We start from the raw sequence: 27848 nt of genomic DNA, 5'->3' as shown, positions 1-27848 counted from the left end.
ATCCCCCCTCCACCAAACTTTACACTTGGCACAATGCACTCAGACAAGTACTGTTCTCCTGGCAACCGCCAAACCCAGACTCGTCCATCAGATTGCCAGATGGAGAAGCGCGATTCATCACTCCAGAGAACGCGTCTCCACTGCTCTAGAGTCCAGTGGCGGCGTGCTTTACACCACTGCATCCGACGCTTTGCATTGCACTTGGTGATGTATGGCTTGGATGCAGCTGCTCGGCCATGGAAACCCATTCCATGAAGCTCTCTGCGCACTGTTCTTGAGCTAATCTGAAGGCCACATGAAGTTTGGAGGTCTGTAGCGATTGACTCTGCAGAAAGTTGGCGACCTCTTCGCACTATGCGCCTCAGCATCCGCTGACCCCGCTCCGTCAGTTTACGTGGCCTACCACTTCGTGGCTGAGTTGCTGTCGTTCCCAAACACTTCCACGTTCTTATAATACAGCTGACAGTTGACTGTGGAATATTTAGGAGCGAGGAAATTTCACGACTGGATTTGTTGCACAGGTGGCATCCTATCACAGTTCCACGCTGGAATTCACTGAGCTCCTGAGAGCGACCCATTCTTTCACAAATGTTTGTAAAAACAGTCTGCATGCCTAGGTGCTTGATTTTATACACCTGTGGCCATGGAAGTGATTGGAACACCTGATTCTGATTATTTGGATGGGTGAGCGAATACTTTTGGCAATATAGTGTAGATAGATAGATAGATAGATAGATAGATAGATAGATAGATAGATAGATAGATAGATAGATAGATAGACGAATAGACGGATAGATAGATAGATAGATAGATAGATAGATAGATAGATAGATAGACGAATAGACGGATAGATAGATAGATAGATAGATAGATAGATAGATAGATAGATAGATAGATAGATAGATAGATAGATAGATAGATATTTAATTAGCCTTATAATTGCTGTAATTTCTTAATAAACTTAACTGTTATTCAGAAAATATGTCTCTTCACTAATACCACATTTGATCGTGTAAATGTCTTAACGATAACTTCTCTGTAGAATCCTTCTGTGACATTCAATTGGCTCAACTGACTTGTCCATCATTTTTACACGCCCCTTGTTTAAATAAGGGGCGTGGCTGCGGTGCCTCATTCGGCTGAAACTTCTCAACATGGCGTCGCAGCGCATCGACGGAGTAAAAACGATGGAAAACGCGAGTCCAACTTCATCCCGTCCCTGTTTTAGCAGCGATAAATATTCTTTACTGGTCGTGGTCGGGGAACACACCGCTGCCGGTTCTGTGGAGTACCTAGTTTCGGAGATTGAGCGAGGTAAAGTTTGTATTTTTTTTCTCCTGATAAATCGTTGCAGTGAATCAGGAGGTTCCTTCGTCTTTTGGGTCTGATCCGATTTACAGGTGATGAGTAGTGAGGATTTTAAGCTCACTTTAAAACAAAATCGGTTCCCTTTTTCACTTTTTAGTTTCACACAGACATCCTTTATCTAGAACAAGAGTTCTGAGATTGCTGGCTGAATCTTTAATGCCTCTTCATTTTAGTCTAGGGCACTAAAGAAGAAGTACTCTCTTATGGCACACTATGCAGTGCACTTACTGTATATACTCTAGGCCCTATCAAGAGGGGAGCCTTAGACATGATGCATTAGTTTTCATAGACTATAGAAAACACTATTTTGCTTTTACTTGATAATGTACTTGGACATTGAGATTTGGGATTCAGCCCAAGATCAGAAGTAAAATGCAGTGGCTGGACTTCACCATTTCAGAAATGAATGAATGAAGTGACTTCAATTGAATTAAGTGATTTTTGTCAGTGTGAAATAGATTTGATATTAGGAAAGGCTGGTGTAAGCTGTCCTGGTAATCAAACCTGGTTCCTTCGTGCTATAGGCACCAATCAGATTATTTAGTAATGACAGGTTTGTGGCTAATCATTCATTCAGTACTAGTTTTGTGTTGATACGATTAAATTCTCTCTAGAAATTAAATTGGATGCCGTGTCTTGCTCTACAGTAGCTGGCAATAAACATGGTTTTGTGATGTGTTTCTAGCTGTGTGTCTTCCTGCACACTTTTCCCTTTTTGGAGAATAATCAGTTGGAGTGTATTTGTTTGAAAGAGGGTGGAGTTTGTTATGTGACTTTTCTTTAGAGGTGTGGCAGCTGAGTGCTGTAATGGTGTCATTATTACCAGCAGGTAATATCTTTTTATCTACCAATCAGACATGTCAACACGTCAATTGATGATGACCCTATTGGTCTTGGTCACCACTGGCACTGCTGACGCTTGAATTTGGCTCGGACACATTTAGCATCCTGGTTAAAGTTGACAGGCGTGGTTGAAGGCGACAGTGAGAAATCCTCCACAGCTGAAAAACAGACAATCTTTTTTGGTTCTTCATGTTCTCTAAACTACTGCCAGGTTTGTATGAATTTAGTGGGATGTTGAGTGTCTTGGATGCTACTGGTTGTTGCGATGAGCATCCACCACCCCATCACTTTGACTTCCTGTGTCAACAAGAAATGCATCAAATCACGTCTCTTAAACCACTTTTTATTTATAAGTATCGGGAATTATATAAGTTTCAGGATTCTTTTGCCTTCCAGTCCTGTTCTATCACACAAGGTGTAAACGTCATGATTGAGAAATTATCTTCATTCCCTTAGGCTAATTTTCTATTCTGTAGACCCTTAAATGATGCTGGAAAATGTATATAATGGCCTGATGGCACAACATGTACATCTGCAAACATCCTCTATAAATGCAGTGAATCAATTTACACTCTCTGTCCTGACAGGAAACTGCTGAGTCGACGTGTCTCTCCATGACTGAACGGTTCTTATAATGAACAGCAGAAACGCTGAAGCTGGGCCACTTGAAAATAATTATAACCATGTGGTAGAACACAGCCTACATATAGAACAATTCTGAAATTCAGTCATACTGTGTCTGTTGTTTTTGTTTTTTAATAAAGTTGGTTGTAAAGCAATCATTTAAACCACAGCAACTTTCACCAGGATAAACAAGATAGTGAACAGGCACAAGTGAATGCAGTGAACGATCACATTCTAGCAGGTGATTGCAGGTTGTTGTTCCACTTGTAGTTAACTTGTGGGCGTGGCCTGTCCACTTTTCACGTCTTAGGCCCCCTTACTTATAATATATATTATGTCTTAAATGTTTATTTTATGACTTCTATGTTATGGAATGCAAATTTTGAACCCGAACATTACTTTTCCAACAAAGACATGAAATGTTAAAGGAGCATGTTTGTACGGCAGTAGACAAAAGCAGCACGTTACATAATACATCACATAAATCATAACGGAGTCTTTCTGGTATCTCTGCAATAACAGAAACAGGTATGACAGTCAGAGTCTCCGGAAGAACTGTGTCAGTTTCTCCAAACTGCTTTGAAAATCTTTGCACTTAATTGCTTTCTAAAACTGTGCCTCATACGACTGATGCATTTTTAAACAGCAACGGGTGAAATATTATCATATCAGTTCAAAAGTAAGATTTTCAGCACATAAGCAGGAGTGATTATTCTACTATCATGTTATATTTATAAAGAGAGAAGGGGATGGAGGAAAAGAGGGAGGCAGACAGGGGCAGAGGAAAAAATGATGAAGAGAAACCTGGCGATGAAAGGGAAAAAGAGATGTGTAATATGGAGGAAAGATGGATAGAAAACGAGAGAAGAGGGTGAGATGAAAAGATGGATGGGGAAAGAGAAGATGAAGAGAGATGGTGTACAACAAATAAGAGGAAGAGAGAAATATGGGGGAAGTGAGAGAGAGAGAAAGAGAAAGGGATTAGCTAGAAATAGAGGAAAAGATGGGGTGTAAGAAAAGGAACAAGAAGAGAGATGGAAGACGGTGGTTTGGTTGGAAAGACCGAGAGTGGAGAGAGAAGAAGAGACAGGTAAGGAGAAGAAGAAAGATATTCGGAAGAGATGGGAGATTAAAGCCGTTGCTATAAATAGTGTGGCTGCTTTACGTCATCCTGGCTGATCTGAGCGAGAGAACACGACTTTGTCCTCCATTTTTAGTGAAGCTCCGCCTGCTGGAGCACACCCTGCACCAAGGGCAAGTACCACAGTCATGCGTGTTGAATTACAAATCGAAACTATTCCTTCAGCTAGTAATGAGGAGTTGGTTTGCTACTGATTTTGACATTATGACCTTACAAGCTCAGTGCTCCAATACTGTAGGGGGCGTTGTTGAAATGTCCTGTGAATTGTTGACCAAGCCTCTTTTGTAACGACCAATCACAAGCTTGGGTGTGTAGCGTGTTCATTCACACATGTCAGCTGGATGACGTCTATATGACACATCATATACACAAAACACACAATTGCATAACATTTTTTTACACAGTTATGTAGTATTGCTTACAGGCACATCATATTGCTTATTTCAGTAACATTGTACGGTGGATGCAGTCACATCTTATCGTTTGTCCATTAATGACATTTATGCAATTACGGCATTTTTTTCATTTGATAATTCATTTATTTTCCCAGTTGCATCATAATGTTTATGCAGTTATCACATTTTTATGCATTTGTCATATTGCTGTCACTGTTAAGTCTTTGTATTCACATAGTAATATCACATTTATTCTGTAATTACATTGTCTTGTTGGAGGAAGCCAAGGAAACGTCATCTCTGTTTGAAGCACACAGAGGCCACAAGGATTTAGCATGCAGACGATTTAACTTCCTCATCTTTTATCAGCTCAAAGTCCAGCAGTATGTAAAGAGGAAGAGACGAGTGTGTGTTAACATGGGTGTGTATCAAAGCTCAGCCATGTCTGCAGATTTCTTTACGTCGTCTCTGTGGTTTCCATTCCTCCCTCCATCCTCGTATTCTCAGTATTTATCTCTGAAGACATCCGTCAGTAAAGAGAGACATCCTCTTTATTTCTTTATTTTTTCTAACACATTGACCACTATTTCCTCCTTTTCTTGGCCACACGACTCTCTTGCACAGATCACATCGCTCGCATGTGACAGCAAGTGCACAGCAAGACTGCAAGGTTTTTTTTAAAAATAATACTTTCCTGAAAGAAAGAAAATTATAGGAAGACTGCTTTCAGCATGGCTGCCTTTTTAAAAGCATGTCTGAGGTTTTTCAGCAGCGTGCTTGAGAAAGAGGATGAACGTGAACAGCACAGAGGGCTGGGCTGCTAGCTCGGTTCGCTCAGCTGTGCGTTTGCATTGTGAAAACGGATGCTAATGTACAGTGGCATCTCATTTGTGCATGAATGTCTGCACCCAGGTTCAAATTCTTTCTCTGGTTTCTGGTTGCTGTTTGTGTTTAATTTAATCCTTTCACTTCTCTGCCTTCATCCTCTATGGAATGTTCTGTTTTTTCCCCTCTTACTGATTGTATTTATTTTTCTTATTTCCTGTTTGGGTCTGCTGTGTTTTTTGGACTGATTCAGGTTCTCTTACAGCATCAGGGCTCTGAATATCAGCCTGTATTCTTTATATATTTACACCTAGAACATGAGAGGAGTTTTCTTTTCCTTTATGTTTCTTTGAGCATAACAATCCTATTAAAGGAGACTTGACCTTTGTGCTTCAGCTCCTGTGATGTGGGTGTGACCTGTGTGCTTCAGCTCCTGTTATGTGGGTGTGACCTGTGTGCTTCAGCTCCTGTTATGTGGGTGTGACCTCTGTGCTTCAGCTCCTGTGCTATGGGTGTGGTCTCTGTGCTTCAGCTCCTGTGTTGTGGGTGTGGCCTCTGTGCTTCAGCTCCTGTGTTGTGGGTGTGGCCTCTGTGCTTCAGCTCCTCTGTTGTGGGTGTGGCCTCTGTGCTTCAGCTCCTGTGTTGTGGGTGTGACCTCTGTGCTTCAGCTCTTGTGATGTGGGTGTGGTTTCTCTTCTTCAGTTCTAGTGTTGTGGGTGTGGCCACTGCTCCTCAGTTTTAGTGATGTGGGTGTGGGCTCTGTGCTTCAGCTCCTGTGATGTGGGTGTGGCCACTGCTACTCAGTGCTAGTGATGTGGGTGTGACCTCTGTTCCTCAGTTCTAGTGATGTGGGTGTGACCTCTGTTCCTCAGTTCTAGTGATGTGGTTTATCCGCTGTACTTCAGCTTCTGTGATGTGGGTGTGACCTCTGTGCTTTAGTTCCAAGAGGCGGGGCCCGCTGTCTCTCTCAGTCCTAGAGATGGGGGCATGGTCACTGTGTAATTCCTAATGAAGGAGACACATGGTAATGTAAGAAGGTATGGCAGCTGTGCTTGCCAGAGTGAAAGAGGTGTGGCTTCTGTTCCTGTCAGTCTTAATGAGCCTAGTTGTCCTCTAACTGAAAAAGGCGTGGCTTACCTTTCATTCAATGCATCAGTCCCAAAGAAGAATGTATAAACCTTCTGCTTGTCCATTTAGATGGCATCTTTAAGGATTAATAGAAGTAATTTGGCACACCTCCTATTAATGAAAGGAGGTGTGCTTATCAGTCCTGATGAAGGATGAATGTCCTCTGTAGCTGTCAGATCCAGTGAAGGAGTCTTCTTACTGACTGTACAAGAATAAAAAAAGTCATACATTTAGATGCCTAATGAAAAGCTCTAAACAGCTAAAAATCAGATAAATTGCCCGTTTGTAAAGTTCATGTAATTCTTAATGCAGTATCCCATCATGCGATCATCCCATCATCATCATGACCACAGGCAAATTACTTATTAATCCATAAAGATGATATCTAAATAAATGCTTTATGGTCTGCTTAGTATTTTGCATTTGGTTTTATTCAGCTTTGAAAATCTTTTGGTTTGTTTGCTCCAGAGTCGCTCTGAATTGCTGGTTGTCCAGCCATAGCTTGGCAGTTGAGTGTGTGTCCAGATGAGAGAGTCAGGTTCAGGCTGACTTTTTTTTTTTTAAGGCTAACTTAACTGTGTGCATTACTGTAGTGGAAATCAACATAAGAACTTCGGTTGTTCCGTCTCACCTCTGAGACAGCATGTGACCTCATCAGGAAGTGAATAAATAGAAAATAATGTCACTATCTCAGAGCGTGTTTGCCAAACACATCCTTGCTGAATACTTTCAGTTGACCTTGGGTGACCTTTACGTCATCTTTCCTGTCCTTTTTTCTCATGGCTGGCAAAGTTAATGGATTAAAAGTAACTGATGAGGACACGTCTGTGTCTATCTCATTTACAGTACACTTAAACCTTCATGTTCACATATTTGGGAAATTGCTTTGCAAAGATTTTTACACAAACAGCACTGGAAAAGGATTTAACTGTGAGCCAGCGTGTGTGTGTGCTTTATATATCTGAGGGTTTAACTCACTTCCAGTTACTCAGTGTAGTAAATTTTTAGAGCAAATCAATTTTGGAGGTCTTGATTTAATTTATTATAACAGCGGCTCTGACAGTAATGCAGCTGCTGATGGGATTTTTGTAATACGTTTATGTTTCTATAGTAACAGCTCATTTGCAGAGACTTGTGGGGAGAACATGTCACATAAATGCATTAAAAATGTGCATTCTCATTTATTAGGTGAAGTTGTCTGTAGGGAGGTGCTTATGGAAGGAGTCTTCAGTGTCAATGCTTTGTAACAGTCTGCATTATGAGCAGTTTATGGTTTGCAGTTTGTCTTTTACATGATTAACATGAATTTGTACAATTTACTTTTTTGTAATTAATGTGATTAAATTCTTTAGCCCTTAAACTTCCGGGACTTTTTATTAGGTCCAGACAAACTAGGGCTGGTCAATATGACAGTATAATATTGATATCATGATACATTCTTCCTGAGATATCACATGTATTTTTTATATGTTTTTATCTGTTAAATGAATTTAATATTATATTGTTTATTTGGGCTGTCATCTTGTTGAAAATGTATTTGTCTTCTCAAGGCAGTTCCACTGCTTGCTGTTAGCTTCCATTTGTGTATCATTAACTTATATTACTGATTGGTCAAGAGAGAGTACAAAACTTTTAGATCATCAGTTAAAAGGTGAGACAGCCATATTTATTTATTTTTATTATTATTATTATTATTTAATAATATGTCTGAGTTAATAAGTGAATCGTAAACTGAGATTATATTGCTCTTGTAGGGTGAAAACAGGACTCATTGCCTATAACAGGCTATAATGCTGATAATGTTTACATTCAGGATATTGTTGGTTCGCTGAGCTTTGCTGTGCTTTACTAGCATAATTGAATGTTTCATTTGTTTTTCCTACGGTAAACATGTTTAAAAATAAATGTTTTGAGTTAAATATTAGTCGTTTTCCCTCACAGTGAATACAGTTTCCCAGTCATGCACAGTGTTTAAAGAGCAAATAGGTGCTTATAATGGCAGTCTTTGTGCTCTGAGAGGCCTGGTTAACTCATTTATGCAGCTTCTGCTTTGTTCAGAGAAGAGATGTTTACTGTGGAGGATAAAAGCTCAGTGATATGACCGTATGCTCCACCCGCTGCACTGTCAGTGTAATTACCCTGCGCTCTGAGGTCACTTTGACAATTACATTTCATTATTGCATGCTGAGTGCCAAAGGCCACGGTCTGGCAGGATATAGAAACCTCCAACACACAAGTCCACAACGTCCTGGAGCTAAATTTACACAGATGAAACATGAGCAAATTGTACCTTTTCCTCTTCTGAAAGGGACCAACAATGAGTACAGGATTTTTAATGTTGATGGATTATTTTTCATTTTTTCTTAAATGTGATCAAAATGTGATTTTCTCTTGGTTTTCTTCCTTGAATCGTGTGTTTTAGGAGATGCACTGAACCAAAAAAATATTATATAATATAACATATTCATGTTCTTGAAATAACCTTAGTATATCCTGTATCTGAGTGCCAATGTACTAAGTAAAGAGTAAAACACTCAGTGTCTCGTGTTCTACAAAACCCATCAGCGACTGGGAATGTTGTTGTTACCACTCCAAAGATCTTTTCCTATAATAGCATGAAGGGATTTATTCCTTTTATAAAACAAGAACTTGCCAAGAATTAATTTTTTTATGCATTAGCAAATGACACGTCATACATTTTATCTGTACATAATTGCATTTAACGTCTATGCAACAGATCCGTGTTCTCACTTATGTTACAGCGGCTATAAGCAGTTGTTCCCTCGTATCTGTTTTTTTTTTTTTTTTTTTTTTACTGTTTCGAACCGCAACACTTAAATTCCATGTTAAGTTTATTTTCCTTGTGCATTCCGTAGCTCCAAAATATTTGAGAAGCTTTTCCAAATCATAAATCATTTTGTAGTTACTATTGCAGTAAATGACAAATGCCTCTGGATGTGCAGGTAAAGATAAGCAAAATCAGTGCTGGTAGACTGCCTTCGCCAACGCAAGAGCCAAAAATTTACTGAAAATTAGAGCTGTCTGTCTGGACAGGACTGAAATAATCATCCCACCCTTGAGTTTGTCCAAATAAAAAAAATAATGAACACCTGAGGTATTTTGGGAATTTGTTCACAAAAACACTGCAGATCTGGATGAAAATAACACCACATATTAGTAGCTGGAATGATTTGTACCCCATGGCAACTTCAACCTGAATATAATGCAGATGAAATCTGTAACAGACGTTCTTCTGCTCCGTTTGGGAAATATCGGCTCTATATTTGCTGCTTCTTCATGTGAAGGCTGCTGTGTCTGTGGGAAAGTGAACTCTGAGCATGAATAATTGACCCCAGCATGCTTAATGCGCTCTAACAGACCTGTCTCTGTTTCTCTCGTTTCTCTGTTTTTGATGTAGGTATTCGCTCCTGGGATGTGGACCTGTCCTCCTGTAATTTGGACGAGCAGCTCAAACTCTTCGTCTCCAGACACTCCGCGTTCTTCTCTGAGGAGCTCAAAGGTACGAGCTATACCGCGTGACATCCTTTTACTTATTTTCATGTAGGAATACACTGCTATGACTGCCCACTTAAAAATACACAAAAGAAGTCATCATGAGTCATATGATCCAATCTTTCCCCATGTGATCCAATCATAATATGAATCTGGAATAAGTGACAGTTATGTATGTGTTGCGAATGCTCCAATATTATTATCTGACACCCTGGAACCCCTGCCACCTTCCCTCTGTTTTACATTAGTAACAATTTGCCTAGTGATCTTGGTGTTCCTGTCTCGGCTCGATTTTATTGACTTGAAGGATGCATTGATGCAGCTTCCTTGATTTCGGTTTCAGTTCATGGAAAATAGCTTAAGTTTCACATCAGTGTGAAGTAAAATCTGTCATTGTATGTTAGACCAGTGTGTGGTTAACATCAGTTAGCTAGATTTAGCTAGATAGGCTAAAATGGATCAAATCTAACACTTAAATAATAATAATAATTATAACCTGATTTTAACATTAATGATAATTAGAAAGTGCAGACGTCTGTAAACAGCACAATTCAGGGACCTGAGTGTCTATACATGTAGGGGGTTTACAGTAACCACAAGGCATTTAGGGGGAAATCTGCTCGTCTGTTTTCTTCATGGTGTAAATACACACATTCACACTTTATTAATAATTTCCGTATGCAGCATCTTTATCGTAGAGTAGGAGAGATGAAAATTTGCATGTAAGCTTTTCTAGTGTCTATATCACAACTACAACTGCTAGCTTTGGTAGCTTTTGCCCAAAACGGCTGGTAGTTAACAAACACCCAGTGCGTATACACACTCCAGTTTCTACCGTAACAAGGTGACTCTTGTTTGGAGAGACTATACAGAATTCATTTTCATCTTTGGCTGTGTAATAGTAATGTCTTTCTTCGGAACACAGTTTTAAATCATTAGATCAGGATGTCCAGTCTAATCCCCAAAGTGCCAGTGAGGGTACAGGTTTTTACTCTTAATATAACAGCAGCAGCCGTACCTGATTATACCTGTTTCTGAATCTTTCAGTATGTGAAAATTAACCTTAAAAATGAACGTGAAATTTTGAGTATTATTATTTCTTGTGAAAATCTTGTTGTCGCAGCTGGTTTTATGTTTTAAAGAATTTGACATTAGATGTTGAAATTGTTCTCAAAGCCAGAAGGAAAATTTTGCCCAGCCGTCCGTGGGGTGTTATTTTTACTCTGTACTTCAGTCACACTCTGCTGCTGATGTAATGGTTAGATTTTTAGACAGCAGGATATGTGGGCTGCTTCTTAAAAAGGTTTTGCTGGTTCCTTGATGCAACACTGATGGTATAAGTGGAAAAGTATGAAGATGATGACCAGAACGTTTTCAGAATCTAAGGGTTCATTATGGTTTATTACTGTTCTGCTAGCGTGACAAGGGAATGGGCGAGACATTAAAAATATATCACAGTAAAGAAATTTCATAGACTGTGTATCACAATTTATAGTATAGTTTTCTAACAGCAAAATAATGTTGGCTTAATAATAATGAGATTAAAAAACTTGTTATATTTTAGACAATTAAAAAAAATCCTGCAGAAATATAAGTACAGAAAGGAGGCAAAATATGTACGAACTGTTAATGTTTTATAATTTTTAGGATTTATTTATTTATTTATTTATTTATTTATTTATTTATTATTTGTATTTATATTCCTATTGTCCAGCCCTAGAGGGAAAAGAGGTGAAGTGTGAAGGGAAAGGTTGAGAAGTCAGAGAAATGGTTTAGAAGCCTGGGATGGAATTGGAGAAGAGAACGGAAGTGAAGATATGAGCAGCTGATGGAGCAGCTGTCCTTCCCCACCTTTAAATCACCATCTAACGTTAGATTGGGAACACATGGCACACGACTCAAATTCTCCACCATGATGGAGATTATGGGCTACTGCAGCTGCTAAAGGACAGAGGATGCTAAGGAGAATAAATAAAAATGAAATTTTGCATAGTACATAAAATGCAAGAAAGACCGAAACATTCACTCTAAGGCCTGGCCATTAACTGATCTGATCACAAGTGGACAGGCGAAATGCATAGCCATTTACTCCTGGCACTGTGAATGTGTTTCCATTGACCATGTGTGATTGGATTTCATACATTGTTCCCTCTGGAGGACAGCGAGATTTATTCAGTCAGTCTTCTGCTTTATTTGTATTCTGGCAAAAATGTCCTGCGATTCTGGCAAAAATGTCCATCTTATGTACCTGTACTGGCCATTTCTTCTTCTGCTTTATTTGTATTCTGGCAAAAATGTCTTGCGAATTCTATCTCATGTACCTGTACTGGCCATTTCTTCTTCTGCTTTTCTAGTGAAGCTTATAAATAAACAGATGAGGGTAAAGAAACTATATAAGGCATCTGCTTTCATATTTGCTGCTATAGTATCACCTTTATCCATCATCATAGTGGCTAACTGTTCCGTTCAGTGGGATTTTCAAACAGTTACGCAATGATGTACATGACAGCAATGATTCACTTGATTAGTCCGTTCTTCCTTGTTTTCCAGGGCACGTTCATGCGATTACACTGTAAATGATGTGTGGTCATGCATGTCCCAGACACCTCTGAAAGTGGTTTGAGTGATCGGAACACTGAGACATAGTGCGCCTTGTTTACATCTGTACTTTTCACTTAAGACGAGATCACCCAGAAAAAACATTAATGACTAGTGTGAATGTGGCCTCAGTGTATGGCAGTATTCACATGAACAAAAAAACCCCAGCATAATAACAAACAAAAACAGTCACTTCACATCACTTACGGAGGAGGAACTGCTCACATCCATCATGTCATCTTCTATCAGGTGTGAATTGGATGTCAATCCTATAGACTTGTTCCCAGACTTCAGGAAAGTACTGAAATTCCAACATTTTGCAAGAATATTTGCTCATCAAAGTGATACTCAGGCTATACACATCACATTTCCTGTTTAGCAATACTCTTGGGGTGTGCTGTTCTAGGAAAAGAATCAATAATTCATATAAGTGAAGTTGTTTGTTCATTAATCAACAATTAAGGTGTTTACTTAGTGAAGAACAACCTTCCTTCCCCTTTGAATGTCCAATAGGAATTAGTACTCCTGCATACCATTAACTACCATTACCATTAACTTATATATATACACACTGTATGTGTGTGTGTATATATATATATATATATATATATATATAATGTGTGTGTATACAGTATCTCACAAAAGTGAGTACACCCCTCACATTTTTGTAAATATTTTATTATATCTTTTCATGTGACAACACTGAAGAAATGACACTGTGCTACAATGTAAAGTAGTGAGTGTACAGTCTGTATAACAGTGTAAATTTGCTGTCCCCTCAAAATAACTCAACACACAGCCATTAATGTCTAAACTGTTGGCAACAAAAGTGAGTGGAAATGTCCAAATTGGGCCCAAAGTGTCAATATTTTGTGTGGCCACCATTATTTTCCAGCACTGCCTTAACTCTCTTGGGCATGGAGTTCACCAGAGCTTCACAGGTTGCCACTGGAGCCCCCTTCCACTCCTCCATGATGACATCACAGAGCTGGTGGATGTTAGAGACCTTGTGCTCCCCCACCTTCTGTTTGAGGATGCCCCACAGATGCTCAATAGGGTTTAGGTCTGGAGACATGCTTGGCCAGACCATCACCAAGGCAGTGGTCGTCTTGGAGGTGTGTTTGGGGTCGTTATCATGTTGGAATACTGCCCTGTGGCCCAGTCTCCGAAGGGAGGGGATCATGCTCTGCTTCAGTATGTCACAGTACATGTTGGCATTCATGGTTCCCTCAATGAACTGTAGCTCCCCAGTGCCGGCAGCACTCATGCAGGCCCAGACCATGACACTCCCACCACCATGCTTGACTGTAGGCAAGACACACTTGTCTTTGTACTCTTCACCTGGTTGCCGCCACACACGCTTGACACCATCTGAACCAAATAAGTTTATCTTGGTCTCATCGGACCACAGGACATGGTTCCAGTAATCCATGTCCTTAGTCTGCTTGTCTTCAGCAAACTGTATGCAGGCTTTCTTGTGCATCATCTTTAGCTGAGACTTCCTTATGAGACAACAGCCATGCAGACCAATTTGATGCAGTGTGCGGCATATGGTCTGAGCACTGACAGGCTAACCCCCCACCCCTTCAGCCTCTGCAGCAATGCTGGCAGCACTCATACGTCTATTTCCCAAAGACAACCTCTGGATATGACGCCTAGCACGTGCACTCAACTTCTTTGGTGGACCATGGCGAGGCCTGTTCTGAGTGGAACCTGTCCTGTAAAACCGCTGTATGGTCTTGCCCACTGTGCTGCAGCTCAGTTTCAGGGTCTTGGCAATCTTCTTATAGCCTAGGCCATCTTTATGTAGAGCAACAATTCTTTTTTTCAGATCCTCAGAGAGTTCTTTGCCATGAGGTGCCATGTTGAACTTCCAGTGACCAGTATGAGAGAGTGTGAGAGCGATAACAACAAATTTAACACACTTGCTCCCCATTCACACCTGAGACCTTATAACACTAACAAGTCACATTACACTGGGGAGGGTAAATGGCTAATTGGGCCCAATTTGGACATTTCCACAGGGGTGTACTCACTTTTGTTGCCAACAGTTTAGACATTAATGGCTGTGTGTTGAGTTATTTTGAGGGGACAGCAAATTTACACTGTTATACAGACTGTACACTCACTACTTTACATTGTAGCACAGTGTCATTTCTTCAGTGTTGTCAAATGAAAAGATATAATAAAATATTTACAAAAATGTGAGGGGCGTACTCACTTTTGTAAAATACTGTGTGTGTGTGTATATATATATATATATATATATATATATATATATATATATATATATATATAATATACACATACATACATAGTGTCTCTTTTCCTCCTCTCTCGTGAAGTGGAGATATGAGATAGGATAAACACAGCTACCTCTGGCTGTTACAAAGAGTTCAGACACCTTCCTTAAATATCACCATATTAACATTTACACATATTGTTTTAATCTATTTATGTGCATGCCCCAAGCTTTTAGTATAGAAACATATTAGAATAAGTGCTTTAAAATGAATCCACCATCTGACTGCACTGTGGGTTAAAAATAGAAAGGAAAAAAATGTGTTGTTGCTTTTAAGGGAGAGCAAACTTGAAGAAATAGCTTATATACAAGCAAAGATGAAAAAGATGGCATACAGTAAATCATGTCCTGTGCAGTGAGCTAACAGGTTTATCACCGTTACTGGAGAAATGAAGAAATTTGCATAATTTACCAAGCTGCAGGCAAATGCTCTCCTCTCACTTGATTGTGAAATGCTTTATCACACAAACAGCAGCACAGATAGAGTGTGTGTGTGTGTGCATGTGCGTGTGTGTGCGTGTGTGTGTGTGTGTGTGGCTTTCAGGGACAAGAGTCATATGACTTTACATTTCAAGCACAGAACAGTGCTCTTTTAGCTAACTTCTCTTGACCTTGACCTGTAATAGGATCAGCTGTTTGGATTCCCAACTGTGTCTCTAATCTTGCATCATCAGAAGTGGACAAATGATAAATTCATTAGCCAGCCCATAGGGTCAACCAGCTGAAACCGAATTGGTCAGGCTGCAAAGTCATAGCTGACTTTATGCAACCTAGATGTTTGTACCATTTAGTGATCTGTCATTTCCGCTTCCATTAAGGATGTTTGTGTTCTATATTCAGTCTTTTTATAACTGAGAGTGTCCCCTTTAAATTAAATTTTGCAATTAGAGGATATGATTATTTTTCTTATGCTAGATTTCTAGGCAGGAACCAAGCTAGTTATCCAGTTTCTAGCTAACACTAAGTAGTTCGCTCGCTACCTCACAAGCTAGATCAAGTGTTAGATGTCAGAAGAGTGTATAGTTTATATACCTTATGGAACTAGTTCTCAAGTTTACCATAGTTAGCCGTTTAGCCTAACTCGCCAATTAAGGTATGGACATTGTCACATATTTTATTACGCTTCATGACGACATGCGTCTTTTCACATGACACCGGCTTGTATAACAAAGCAGCAGGGTAACAAAAAGTAGGCTGAGCTTTGTCAAAATTATTTAATTAAAAGAAAACCATGATATAGCTTGAAGAAACATTATTTAGCCATTAAAGCTACACCAAGGGAAACACCGAGGGAGGCTGTGGATTTTTAGCTTCAATTATGTACATATAATTAAAAATTGCAGAATATATCCCAAATTATTAAATGACTGTTACTAAAAATGGCTTACCAAACTAGTGCACCAGTCTCACTAGAGCTTCTTTAGTCTGTCATGTTTCCTCTTACACACAGCAGATCCGTGTGTGTGTGTGTGTGTGTGTGTGTGTGTTCTGTCCTTGTTACTTCCAGGCAGGAGGCTGAGTAACAGACGAGCAGCTGCTAAGGAATGCATAACGTCAGACATCTCTCTCTCTCTCTCTCTCTCTCTCTCTCTCTCTCACTTACACACACACACCATCTGTCAAACACCGTCTTTCATGGACGTGCATTGTGTTGTACTTTGACACACACACACACTCATTTTTCAAAGTATTTTATATGTAATTATCTAGTTATTAAACCAGTTGCATCAAGTAGCTCAAAGCATTTATCAGTCTTTTAAAAAAAGTTTGTAAATACTGTTTATCAGGCAAACTGAACTAAAAATTCTTACATGATTTACAACATTTTCTTAGTATGTAAGTATATTGATATAAATCAGCCAGAAATGACCAGGCATTTTCACAGCACAGCTAATTTGCCACACCCACAAAGCTCCATAAATGGTAAAACATCTAAATGATGACTAAGTGTATTATCCTGTCCAGTCTCGCGGCGTGAGCAACATAAACACGGCTGTTTTCACATGTCTCAGAGGAAGCACATGTTAACCTTCACATGGTCTGATTGCGAGCTGTTGTATGATTTGGCCAATCACAAGCAATGGAGAATATGGGGGATTATTTTTTTAAAGCAAATAATCAGAATTGAAGCTATTCAGTTTCTCCAAACACAGGCTATATCAAGCAAAGAGTAAGTGCATACACATCCCTGACATACAGAACCATTTTTGTTTTAAGATGATAGCAAAGAATACATAACGTCACGTTTTTTGTGATTAGGGAGGTACGTTTACCGACTGCTGTGAAGGAGACTCTGGTTTATGCAAACAGAGGAACAAGCCTCTCCCCCTCTCTTCCCCCAAATCTGAAGTGAGGTTGTCCTAGAGGCTTTCGTTTTTCTAATCCACCCTTTTAGCAGTTTACCGTCAAACCCTGTTGGCAAATTCGGAAACTGTATATTGACTGAAATATTAAGCAGATGCCATTAGTTGCTCACTTACAGCCTAGTCTTGGGTGAGTGAGCAGGCTGTGCTGGTTGAGCTAGTGTTAACGGTGTGCACACTAATGCACTACACACAGCTAATCACAGTGCCCTAATATGGACTTTTAATTGTTTATTCATTCATTCACTTGTTTGTTCAGTTTAATCTTTAGCACATAACTCGCTCCTGATGTTGAAGACTGTTTTTGGCAGCACTTACTTATGTTTGTGTGTGTGTTTAAATGTGAGAGAGAAAGAGAGAGAGAGAGGCCTGTTAAGCTTTGGAGGTCGATTGCTTCTTTAAAAGTGTCCTGTGCTGCGTAATGAAAACAGCTATGACTGCATTTTCCCATAATCACACCCAGTGTTAATGAGGTGAAGGTTTAATATTCCTGCTGTGTCTGACTGTAATAGGTAATTGATCACTGACCACCAGATGTGATAAAGCAGTGTTACTGCTAATTTCTAGAAGTTTATTTTTTTTCCTATAACATCATGTCCTAATCACCGCAGTTACATTATAGTTTAATAGTAACTAAAGAACAGCACTTCATTCTTTTTATTCGTTAATGGTTGCATTTAATGATGTGGAACATCTGCGAAACTGTTTCTTACTTAAGCATTATAACTGCTAAAAAACAAACAATCCTTCACCAAGATCTCTGGTTATTCATGTTAGGCAAGAAACTGCAATTTTACCAATTTATAAAATGAATGAAGACCTTCTGACCAATCAGAATCCAGAATTATACAACTCTGTGGTCTCGACTATGATTATAAAATATGCACATAAACCATACTGCACATAATTTCTGTTCAGTATGAAATGCCTCATAGTCCTCATCCTAATGTTATACTCAACACTTAAATAAAGATTTTATCTCTGATGTTTTGGCTAGAGTTAAAATCCGTAAAGTAGACATTGTAACACTGAAAATCTGCTGTCTTTGTTTTCAGCAGCGCAGACAGATGGTAAACTCTGTATGATGTTTGCTGGAGCATCAGCAGGCAGAAATTACATCGTTCAGCAAAAACAGTGTGAGAATATGCTAGGAGTGCATATAAAGTCCTACAAATATGGGTTCATTTGATACGACACTGGAATAAAGCTGACTCAGATTGTACCGTGTTGCAAAGGAAAAAATTGTGTGGCAGAATATTGCCATAATGGAGCACACACACACAGAGAGGCATGGACACTTATTCTCAGTGGCAGATTGTTTAACCTTCACTGTCATCACAGAGAGAGAAAATAAAATCTCTGCATCATGTGTACCCATCTCATTTACAAACCACGTTTCTACCATATACAAATTTCAAGTTTGATGATACTTTTATCCACTGTACACAAAATATTGTTTTCAACATGTTAAATGGTTTAAAGTGCTGTTCAGAATTTTTACTTATTTTACTTTTTAAAGATTCAGTATAGTATCTCAACATTTTACAACTACCATAAAACATTTTTTTAAGATTCAGTGACAAATTGTGATATTTTACTAGTTTAAAGACTTTTAATATTTTAAAGAATTGTGTTCTTAATCCATTTTTAAAAAATGTAAAGATTCAGTACAAAATTATAACTATTCCTTTAGTTAATGTTAAAAAAATAAAACTGCTTATGGCTAAAGGTGGAACCTTGTAATGTCTAAGTTTAGATTCCCTCTCAACTGAGCAAGGGTATAGTAACATGGCTGCTCACAGCATTAGCAGCAGTTACATTTAGACATTTAGACAGTTTAAAGGTTCAGTACAAAAAAGTTTTTGTCTTGTAAATAAAAAAAATAAAAACGACACATTTATGTAGTTAAACTCTCATATGGTCACAATTTTCATCCAAACATGTAAAAAGTAAACTACGAAATCTCATTCCAGCCTTAAATACATGACATTTCTGATTCACACAGATGTTGGAACAACCATGTGTCATTGTACAGGAAGGAAGAAGTTCCATCCTATCGTGTGCTGTCATGTTCAAGGTCGCATTCAACAGTTCAGCAGTTCATGGTCACTTTTTGTTCACACTGGCAAACAACAAAGTGATGGCTGACGATTTGCTTTCGAGGACATGTCTCTGGCTACAGGCGGATTGAAAATGACTGTTCGAAAGATTTTATGCAGTAATTATTTGGGAGGATAAATCATAAAAGGAATTAGCGAGCATGTTTTTGAATGTTTTGGTTCCCTAGAAACCTGGGCTAAAATGAGAAAACTGTGCAAATTACACTCGCGCACACACACACACACACACACACACAGAGTATATAAATTCCATGTGAATGAGCCATTACTATTACTACTAAATATTATAAAATACTAAAACCAATGCATTATATGTATACCTGTCATTTGTAGTCACATTACTGCCCGAGCCGCTGTTCTAGAAAATTCGACAGAGCTGTGGTATAAAATGAGGTGTAATGGAAGAAGGAAGGATAGTATTTAAGTATTGTCTGATGTGTTAAGACAGAACATGGTTGCTGTTATTACTTTCGCTTTCAGCATTTTCCCTTTTGGTTATAAAGACATCATTAAGGGAAATGTTTCTCATCTATAACTGTTTATTTGCATTCTTTAGAGCCTTAGGAGGCTGGTTAAATGAGGAAACTGGTTCTATCTTGTAAAGCTCTAGTGTTTTTCCTCCAAGTGCTGATGTGCATTCCTAAAGTGGTTTGTTTCACAATAGAGGGGACGAAATTACAATCTAAACACAATCAAGGTTAAAACCATTCTCCATAAGGAGGTTATTCAGGACACAGCTTGGTTTAATTTTAAGTTTCCAGCAATATAAACATAGCCTGTTGTCCCCCTTGACATAAACATATATAAGTGATGTTGCATCTCTGTACTTGATTAGATTTTCATTCATTAATGAAATCAATATATTATTTGTGTACAATACTGGAAGCATGTCTGCTCTCACTTAAGGTTGATAATCGATTAGTCAGTGAATTTCCCCCACGCTTACCCTTGCTCTCTCCTTGCAGGCCAGAGGACACTGCAGCACAATGGAGATGTTCTGGAGACGCAAGTGGTTGTAAACCCATCCCACAGTTTGGTGTGTTTAGAGGTCAGACATCAGCTATTCTTTGTGTGTGTTGTGTTTCATCATTATAAGGATTTTTTAATTAACAAGCATTACAAAGTTGCTTTGTATGAAATGGTTAGATTGAGCACTTTCTTAATCCCTGTTGGAAATTCATGAAATAATGGTACATGGTACAATGATTCTCTAATTCTCAGAGAATTCTGTTTACTTGTATAGAGTTCAGCTAATTGAAGTGTAAACATCATTTTTCCACATCCTGTTGACATTCTCATTTTACACATTTTCTGGAAGTCTGGGAAAATGATCAGATGTTTCTGTGATCCAAGCTGGTCGAGATCCAAGCATTACATAAACATGTTTTGTTTCAGGACCGTATACATTAGAAAACATGAAAAGGGTTTTCCCAGACCACTACACAATTATGTAAAAAATAATAATAATTTAGTTGTTGTTAGTGTGGCATTATATTGTATGGTGAGTTCCTCAGTAAACCTCAGTTTATGTTTCCTGTTTTTATTTCAAAGGTCCGTCGGCTTATTACCGACGTGTCTCGTCACAAGCTGCTGATTCTGGCTGGACAGTGTGTGGAAGACACTGGTGACCTTGTATTACAAACTGGTTGCTTTTCACTTAATGACTTCATTCAGATATTTGCTCATGACGAGGTGAGGAACTGGAAATAATGTCCATATCTTAATACCCCAGTGTGAAAATTGCCACGCCGTCTAACTTATTTATTTGTTTATATAATGCAGATCGGTGAGATGTTGAGCTCAGCAGACCCTTCACACAAAGCAAGCCTCACGCTGAGTTGCCCCATGTCTGGAGCGTGGAAGAGCTCTATGTTGGAGAAGCACAATTTGCAAGACTTTATTGAAATCAAGATCAACCCCCCATCAGTGTTGCCGGAGATGGAAGGTCTGCAGGAGTTTACGGAGTATCTTTCTGAGTCTCTTGAACCTCGGTTGGCTTTTGAGCTCCTTGAGCCTCCTAGTACAGTTGGCTTTCTAAAACTGTCCCGTCCTTGCTGCTACGTGTTTCCTGGTGGTAGAGGAGACTCTGCCTTCTTTGCTGTGAATGGATTTAACGTGTTGGTCAACGGTGGGTCTAATCCACGGTCTTGTTTTTGGAAACTGGTGAGACATTTGGACAGAGTGGACTCCATATTGATGACACACATTGGTGCGGATAACTTGCCAGGTATGAACAGCTTCCTCCGGAGAAAATCGGCAGAGCAGGAAGAAGAGGATTCATCTGGATCCCAGAGCAATGAAGACTGGCAAAGGAACTTGATATCTCCAGAAATCGGGGTTGTGTTCCTTAATGCTCCTGAAAGACTTAAGACACTCCAAGGTGATCCTAAGGTCTTGCGTGGCTGTGATCAGGTTTCACTTACACTACAACATCTAGAAAAGTTATCTATCTCTCCAGAATCGCTCAGTCGTCCTAACGGTCCAAACATCGAACCATTAATCCTCTTTCAGAAGATGGGCGTCGGCCGATTGGAACTTTATGTTCTTAATCCAGTCAAAGGTAGTAAAGAACTCGAAACTTTTATGCAGAAGTGGCCCAGTAGTGCCTCCGGTGTGAAGGCTTCAGAGATTCCTTTAACCTGCCTGGTTTCAATATGTGCACTGTTGGTATGGCATCCTGCTAGCCCTCAGGAAAAAATTGTTCGTGCTCTCTTTCCTGGTTGCACGCCACAGGCAAAGATATTTGATGGTTTGGAGAGGTTGAAACATCTAGACTTCCTTAAGCATCCAGTGGTGAGTTTACAGGATCGTGAAGCATCTAAACCTGATAAGCAACCAAAGCGTGCAGAGAGCAAAGAGAGCCTTAAGTCTCTCACCAGAGACTCAAGACCTGGGAGTGCCTCGCTTGTCAAAGACAAGGTAAGCAAAGTTGACATAAAGAAACAAGACACTAAAGTGAAAGCCAAATCTGTAAGTGAAACCAGCCAAAAAGAGTGTAAAGAAGGGGAAGAAAAACCGAAGCCGAAAGATGACGTGAAACAGAGACTCTCTAAGCCTGAAAAGCAACTGGTTAAAAAGGATCCTGTAAAAGAGGAGAAAAAAGAAGTAAAGAAGAAAGAGGAACGACCCTCAACAAGTCTTTCTAAGAAAGATGAAAATGTTGAGAAAAAGAAGGAACCCATGAAAAAAGACTTAGGATCGAAACCTAAAAAAGATTTGAAACCTGAAATTAAGAAGGAGATTAAGAAGGAGGTTAAACTGGAGGAGAAAAAAACGATAACTAAGCCAGTTGTTAAGGACCCAAAGAAAGCATCTGGAAGTGCTTCTTCTGAAGCAAGGAAATCAACAGCCAAGAATGGGTCATTAAGGAAAGACTCAACCATCACTAAAAAGGACACTTTAAATAAAGGAATGAAGTCTAAACTAGAGAATCATGAAGAGCACAGTCTGAAACCAAACTCTGATCAGAAGTCATCTGAGGATACTGCTGCAAATGTTGAGAAGGTAAAATTGGAAAATAGAGTATTGGATGAAGAAGGGAATTGTTTAGGTTCTGCAGCTAAATGTACTGAGCAAGCTGAAAAAGATCAACATCAGTTAAATGGAGCGCAAAGTGGAACAGACTTGCCTGAAACCCCAGAGAAATTTCGATGTACAGAGACTCTATCTGCCTCAAATACTACTTTGGGATCTCCTTCACCATTAGCAAAGACTCCAAAAAATGAGAAGAGTGTCAATTTTGATCTCACACCAGTGGACTGTGGAGTCCTTGAAATGGTCTCTCCTGCAAACACTGCAGGACAGGCATCTTTCTGTCAAACTCCTGAAAATGATCATCCAGGTACTGGTCCTGAAGATACTCATGAGGGAGTTAGCTTAAAAAGTCATGTGACCGCCAATTCCACATCTTTAAAGGACATACTCCCAGATGCATCATCCACAGTCACGTCCCTGCCTGCTGAGGAAGGTTCTCCACATTCAACTGAAGTTGACAATTCTTTATCAGTTTCTTTCGAGCAAGTCATTCCCCCTGTTGGTCATACAGAAGACAGCGAGTACACCAGTGAACAAGATTCAAAAGCACATATGTCATTACCTTTAAGGACATTCTGTAATGGTGACCAGAACTATAACGGGCCTGAGAAGCATCTCTCTGGCCCACAGGCTCTTTGCTCTGATATTCCACCTCATGATGTTGACCTTTGTTTGGTGTCTCCTTGTGAATTTGAGCATCACAAATCTCCAGAAAACCAAACAGGGTTACCTAGCCCAGGTGCTCACAACTACTCACCCGAGAGTGACCAGTCTCAAGAACCTGCTAAATCACCTTCACAGTGCAACAACAGTGTTTGTTACTCTTCACAAGGCCAAGAGACAACGCCAACCTCTGTCAGTGACTCCCTTCCTACAGTCTCAGACTCTGATGTCCCGCCAGCGACAGGAGAGTGTCCTTCAATTAGCGAAGACCTGGAGTCTGATGAGGAGTCCGCTGACCTTTTTCCACCCCATCACCCACACGATCATCCCAGCAGTCACTCGTTTCACATGGACACTGCACATTCCTCTCCAGATCCCCCTCCAGCACCAATGAAAGACTTGCCCCCCCTCCCACCTCAGCCTGGCGCCTGCATGGTAGACCCTGAAGCTGATTCCCAAGTCAAGTCTTCAAAGAATGTAGCTCTGAAGGCTAAAAAACCAGCAACTTCTGGCACACAAAAAATGGCAGCTGCAAATCCTTCAGCACAAAGTAGCAAGACAAAGGCCGGTTCTCAGGCAACAACGAGCGGTTCAGTTAGGTCTTCGTCAAGCTTGGATACAAAGCCTGCGTCACGTAGTACCATAAGTAACGTGAGACCAATGTCAGGAAGTGCAAAACTACAATCAGGTGTGTACCACTACTATTTTAGTTCACAGTATGGGTCAGGTTTCGGGATGCTGATCAAATAGAACAGTCCTTGACATCCTCCAGCTTCCCTGCAGTGTTTTCAGCATTTCCTACTTCTGATTATTTAAGCATTTCCCATTGACTCTAAACACTAGAGGAAATGGTGGCTCAGGGGTGTTAAGGCTTTGGGTTAATGATCAGAGGATTGTGAATTGAAATCGAAGCACTACTAATTTGCCAGTGTTGGGTCCTTGAGCAAGACCCTTAACCTTGAGATGTTTATTTTGATTAAAATATTACGTTTATTTCGATGAAAAAATTAACCAGTATAAATATTGAAACAAGGGGTGAAACTAAAATGCTTGAAACTCTGTGAGGAGTTGGATGTCCAGGAAAGTAAGAATGTCCAGGAACTAATCAAGGAACTTGGTTATAAAGTTCTGTAAATGGTCAAACTCAAAACATCATCAGCATCTTCTCTCTTTACAGGTCCAGTGGGTAACAAGTCAAGTGCTCCATCAGTTTATCTGGACTTTGCATACCTACCCTCTGGCTTTGCAGCGTCTTCAGTTGACGTGGAATTTTTCCGTCGTGTGCGCTCCTCCTGCTATATAATAAGTGGGGAAGAATCGTATAAGGACTCAGTCATGAGACCCATCCTTGAATCTCTTTTAGAAGGAAAGGCGGCCTGGCCAGAAATACAGGTCTGTTATAAAGCTTATATAGTGTGCATTTATGTGCCACCATGTTTATGTGGGCATGGTTAAAGGCTAAGTCAAACAATAACTAGATTAACCATGTCTTTTGATTAAGTTCACAAAGCTTGATCAGTCTCACTGGCAAACTGCCTAGCTAGCATTAGCATGTTGTCTATAGAGCTATTTAGCTTTAGTAATGTTGAATTATTGTGTCTAATAAAGAAATAATGTTTAAAACTAAATTATTGAAACTTTTCCTGCTTCATGTCTGACAGGCTAAACATTTGGCCAATTTACTGAATCTTATTCAAACTACTCCTCTTTTTCAGGTCACTCTGATCCCCACGTTTGATTCGCTCACGATGCACGACTGGTACCAAGAGACGCATGAAAGACAAAAAGAGCTAGCGATAACCGTGTTGGGAAGCAACAGTACCGTAGCCATGCAGGATGAAACATTCCCTGCCTGCAAAGTGGAATTTTGAATGGGAAGTGGGGGGAAAAAATCCTGCGAAGAAATCACTCCTATTTAAATCATTTAGGCTAATTAGGCCAATTCAGATGTAACGTTGATAGATTTTTTTTTCTTTAAAGATATGCATTAATTAGCATAAGCTCTGAGAATTAGCTAAAAAAAACTGTGAATCTCCATTAATGAAGATTTACAGAAGCTGATGGTAGTATGCTATAGATCTTGTGTGAACAAAAGGAGTAAACAAAAGTTTGGGGGGGGGGGGTTGATTTTTTTTTTTCTGGTGAAATATTGATTGTTTTAACAGTCTCAAGCTGTATAGACTTTATAGATCATGGTAAGATCATGTTTCTTATTTCCTTAATTACTACAGTCTGTTGTTTTGCATGGTTGCACAGTTTGGATTTTCAGCACAAACAGGGAAACACAAAACACCAGTGGACTTTGTGATGGACGGGAGAAGGCTAGATGGTCATCATGCCGATCCCACGGAGTTATTTTTAATTATCTCTTAATGACAAACGTTTTGTTTTGGACATTTGTTATAACCCAGCAAATATTTTGTCATGTTTCGCCTGTTTTCCTCAACTGTAATGATTGATTCCTCTGTAGAGTTGAAATCACATTTGCATGGTTAGACAGTTTGATGTCAGTTTTTGTTGAATTTTCACATTTGTTGTTGATAGTAATCATGCACCACACACAAGCACCAGTGTTTAGTAATTTCTTGTTTACTGCAGTCGTTTATTTATACTGCATTCAACTACAGCCTGTAACTTAGAATTTGCAGCCTCATACCCAGAAAGAAAAACCAAAGAAAACGCCTCCTTATTTGGAATTCCTATTTAGAATGTCAGGAAGGTCTTCTCAACTAGCCATGAGACGTCATTTCAACAGTAAATAAGCATACCACTTATTTAGAAGATTTTATACTACTTTAAATTCATCAAAATAGACAATCAAATATGCAAGGCGGACCGTATAGTCTGATGTCTTGAGGAGCTAAATGCACAATATTAAACACATGATCAATTTCTGTTGTAGAGTTAGCTGGGTGTTGCTAACAAAACACACATTTTTCCCCACGTTGTATTTTGAACACACCAAGCTAATTCCGCAATATTACACAATTCCAAGTTTAGACTTCCTATTTCTGAGTTGAATGCAGTATAAGTGTAGTAGGACTAATTTTATGTAGTGACGGTACACTGTGAGCCAATTCTTTTACAAAACCATCCTGTATATTTTTATTATTATTATTATTTGTTGTTGTTGTTTATTTTTTGTTTTGTTTTTTACAATTCAGAAACATGTTGTGTTTTGATGCATGCTAAGGAGACACTAACTCAAAGAATCTGTGAATTACTGTTTCCTGGATTCAAAATTTCAGATTTTTGGATCCGGATGTAGTATGATGAAGTTACTTGGAGCTTTTTCAACATTTTAAAAGATTTCTTTATTCCAAAAATAAAATGTACAAAATGAACACTTTACCCAATTTGTAATCAGCCAGCTGAGACATGGTTTATTTTTGCATTGGACGTTCAAAGCTCATGGAAAGAACAAAGTGGCAAAGCAGACACAGTGTTGCTGAGTTACGGTAAAAGACCTGACTCAGCTTGGTTAGTTAGTGGTCTATGACATAATGAGTGTAATGGCATCGATGGTGGTATGAGCATGAAATTTGAAGCTTTCTATGCAGATATGTTTGAGCAGAGTGTACAGGTGAAGAGTTAAGAGAACTGAACAGACTGAAGGATTAAAATGTGGTTGCTATTGCATGGCTTTTTTTTTTTTTTTTTTAGGTAGAGATGAAGTGAGGACTAATGTACCACCATCAGCAGGTGAAGTACCGTGAAAACACCAACATTGCAATGAAGGAAGTTTAAACCAAAATTTATTAAAAACGAATCTTTGACACCATGATTTATCAGGTGTCAATTATAAAGATTTATTTGAATGACATTCAGGGTTGATTGCTCTTTCATTCAGAAAAATAAAACACCAAGAACCCCGTAATATTTACAGAACTGAGATTTTGCAGTGTTAAAAACTAAAGCTGGGATTCATTTCTTTTAACAGTGTTTTTTTTGTGCTTGTGTACCATTTGGTGCATCATTAAGGGAAAATGGTGTGTGTTGTAAAAGATACCTGGTTTATTAATGGAGTGATGGTTAATGGAGAACTACGAGGCGTGAATGCGGACACATTGAGCATCCTAAGTAGAAACTTGCAAATCCGACAGCTTGACATTTTTTTTTCCCCCAGTGTGTGTGATGTTGAATTACAAGCCACTAAATCAAGTCCACAAGCCTTAAACACTATCACATCCAAGTTGGCTGGACAAATCAAATGCTTCAGATTCATGATTTGCATATTTGCAAACTGGGTCATGTGTGAGTGAAAATCCATTTGCATTAAAGCAGTCTGCACTATTTAAACTTTTCTTGTTTCTCCTTTATTTATCATTTCTTCATTGTAATGTAGGTATCGCATCTGATTTAATCATTTGTATCTGAGTATTAAAGCCTAGTGTTTTAAATCAAGGGAACTGAACTTTACAGGTGTTACAA

At 39.2% G+C, this 27848-nt stretch overlaps 1 protein-coding gene across 1 annotated transcript; it reads left to right on the top strand.

Moving 5' to 3' along the window:
* The first annotated feature begins 1132 nt into the window (after positions 1 to 1132).
* On the top strand, positions 1133 to 27721 carry map1sa (microtubule-associated protein 1Sa). Its single transcript, XM_058401695.1, has 7 exons — positions 1133 to 1314; positions 9743 to 9844; positions 20186 to 20268; positions 20772 to 20912; positions 21003 to 24105; positions 24595 to 24809; positions 25133 to 27721. The coding sequence occupies exons 1-7, from the start codon at positions 1155 to 1157 to the stop codon at positions 25286 to 25288; spliced, it is 3960 nt and encodes a 1319-aa protein (XP_058257678.1). The 5' UTR covers positions 1133 to 1154; the 3' UTR covers positions 25289 to 27721.
* The last annotated feature ends 127 nt before the right edge of the window (positions 27722 to 27848 follow it).

The sequence above is a fragment of the Hemibagrus wyckioides genome, linkage group LG10 (assembly GCF_019097595.1).
Source record: "Hemibagrus wyckioides isolate EC202008001 linkage group LG10, SWU_Hwy_1.0, whole genome shotgun sequence".
In the NCBI taxonomy this organism is placed as follows: Eukaryota; Metazoa; Chordata; class Actinopteri; order Siluriformes; family Bagridae; genus Hemibagrus; species Hemibagrus wyckioides.
Note: the sequence above shows the minus strand (reverse complement) of the source record. Positions and strands in the feature narration are given on the sequence as shown.

Coding starts and splice junctions, on each gene's coding strand:
- map1sa (XM_058401695.1), top strand. CDS start 1,155: ATGGCGTCGCAGCGCATCGACGGAGTAAAAACGATGGAAAACGCGAGT. Junction 20,913..21,002: donor AGATATTTGCTCATGACGAG/GTGAGGAACTGG, acceptor TATATAATGCAG/ATCGGTGAGATGTTGAGCTC. Junction 24,106..24,594: donor AAGTGCAAAACTACAATCAG/GTGTGTACCACT, acceptor CTCTCTTTACAG/GTCCAGTGGGTAACAAGTCA.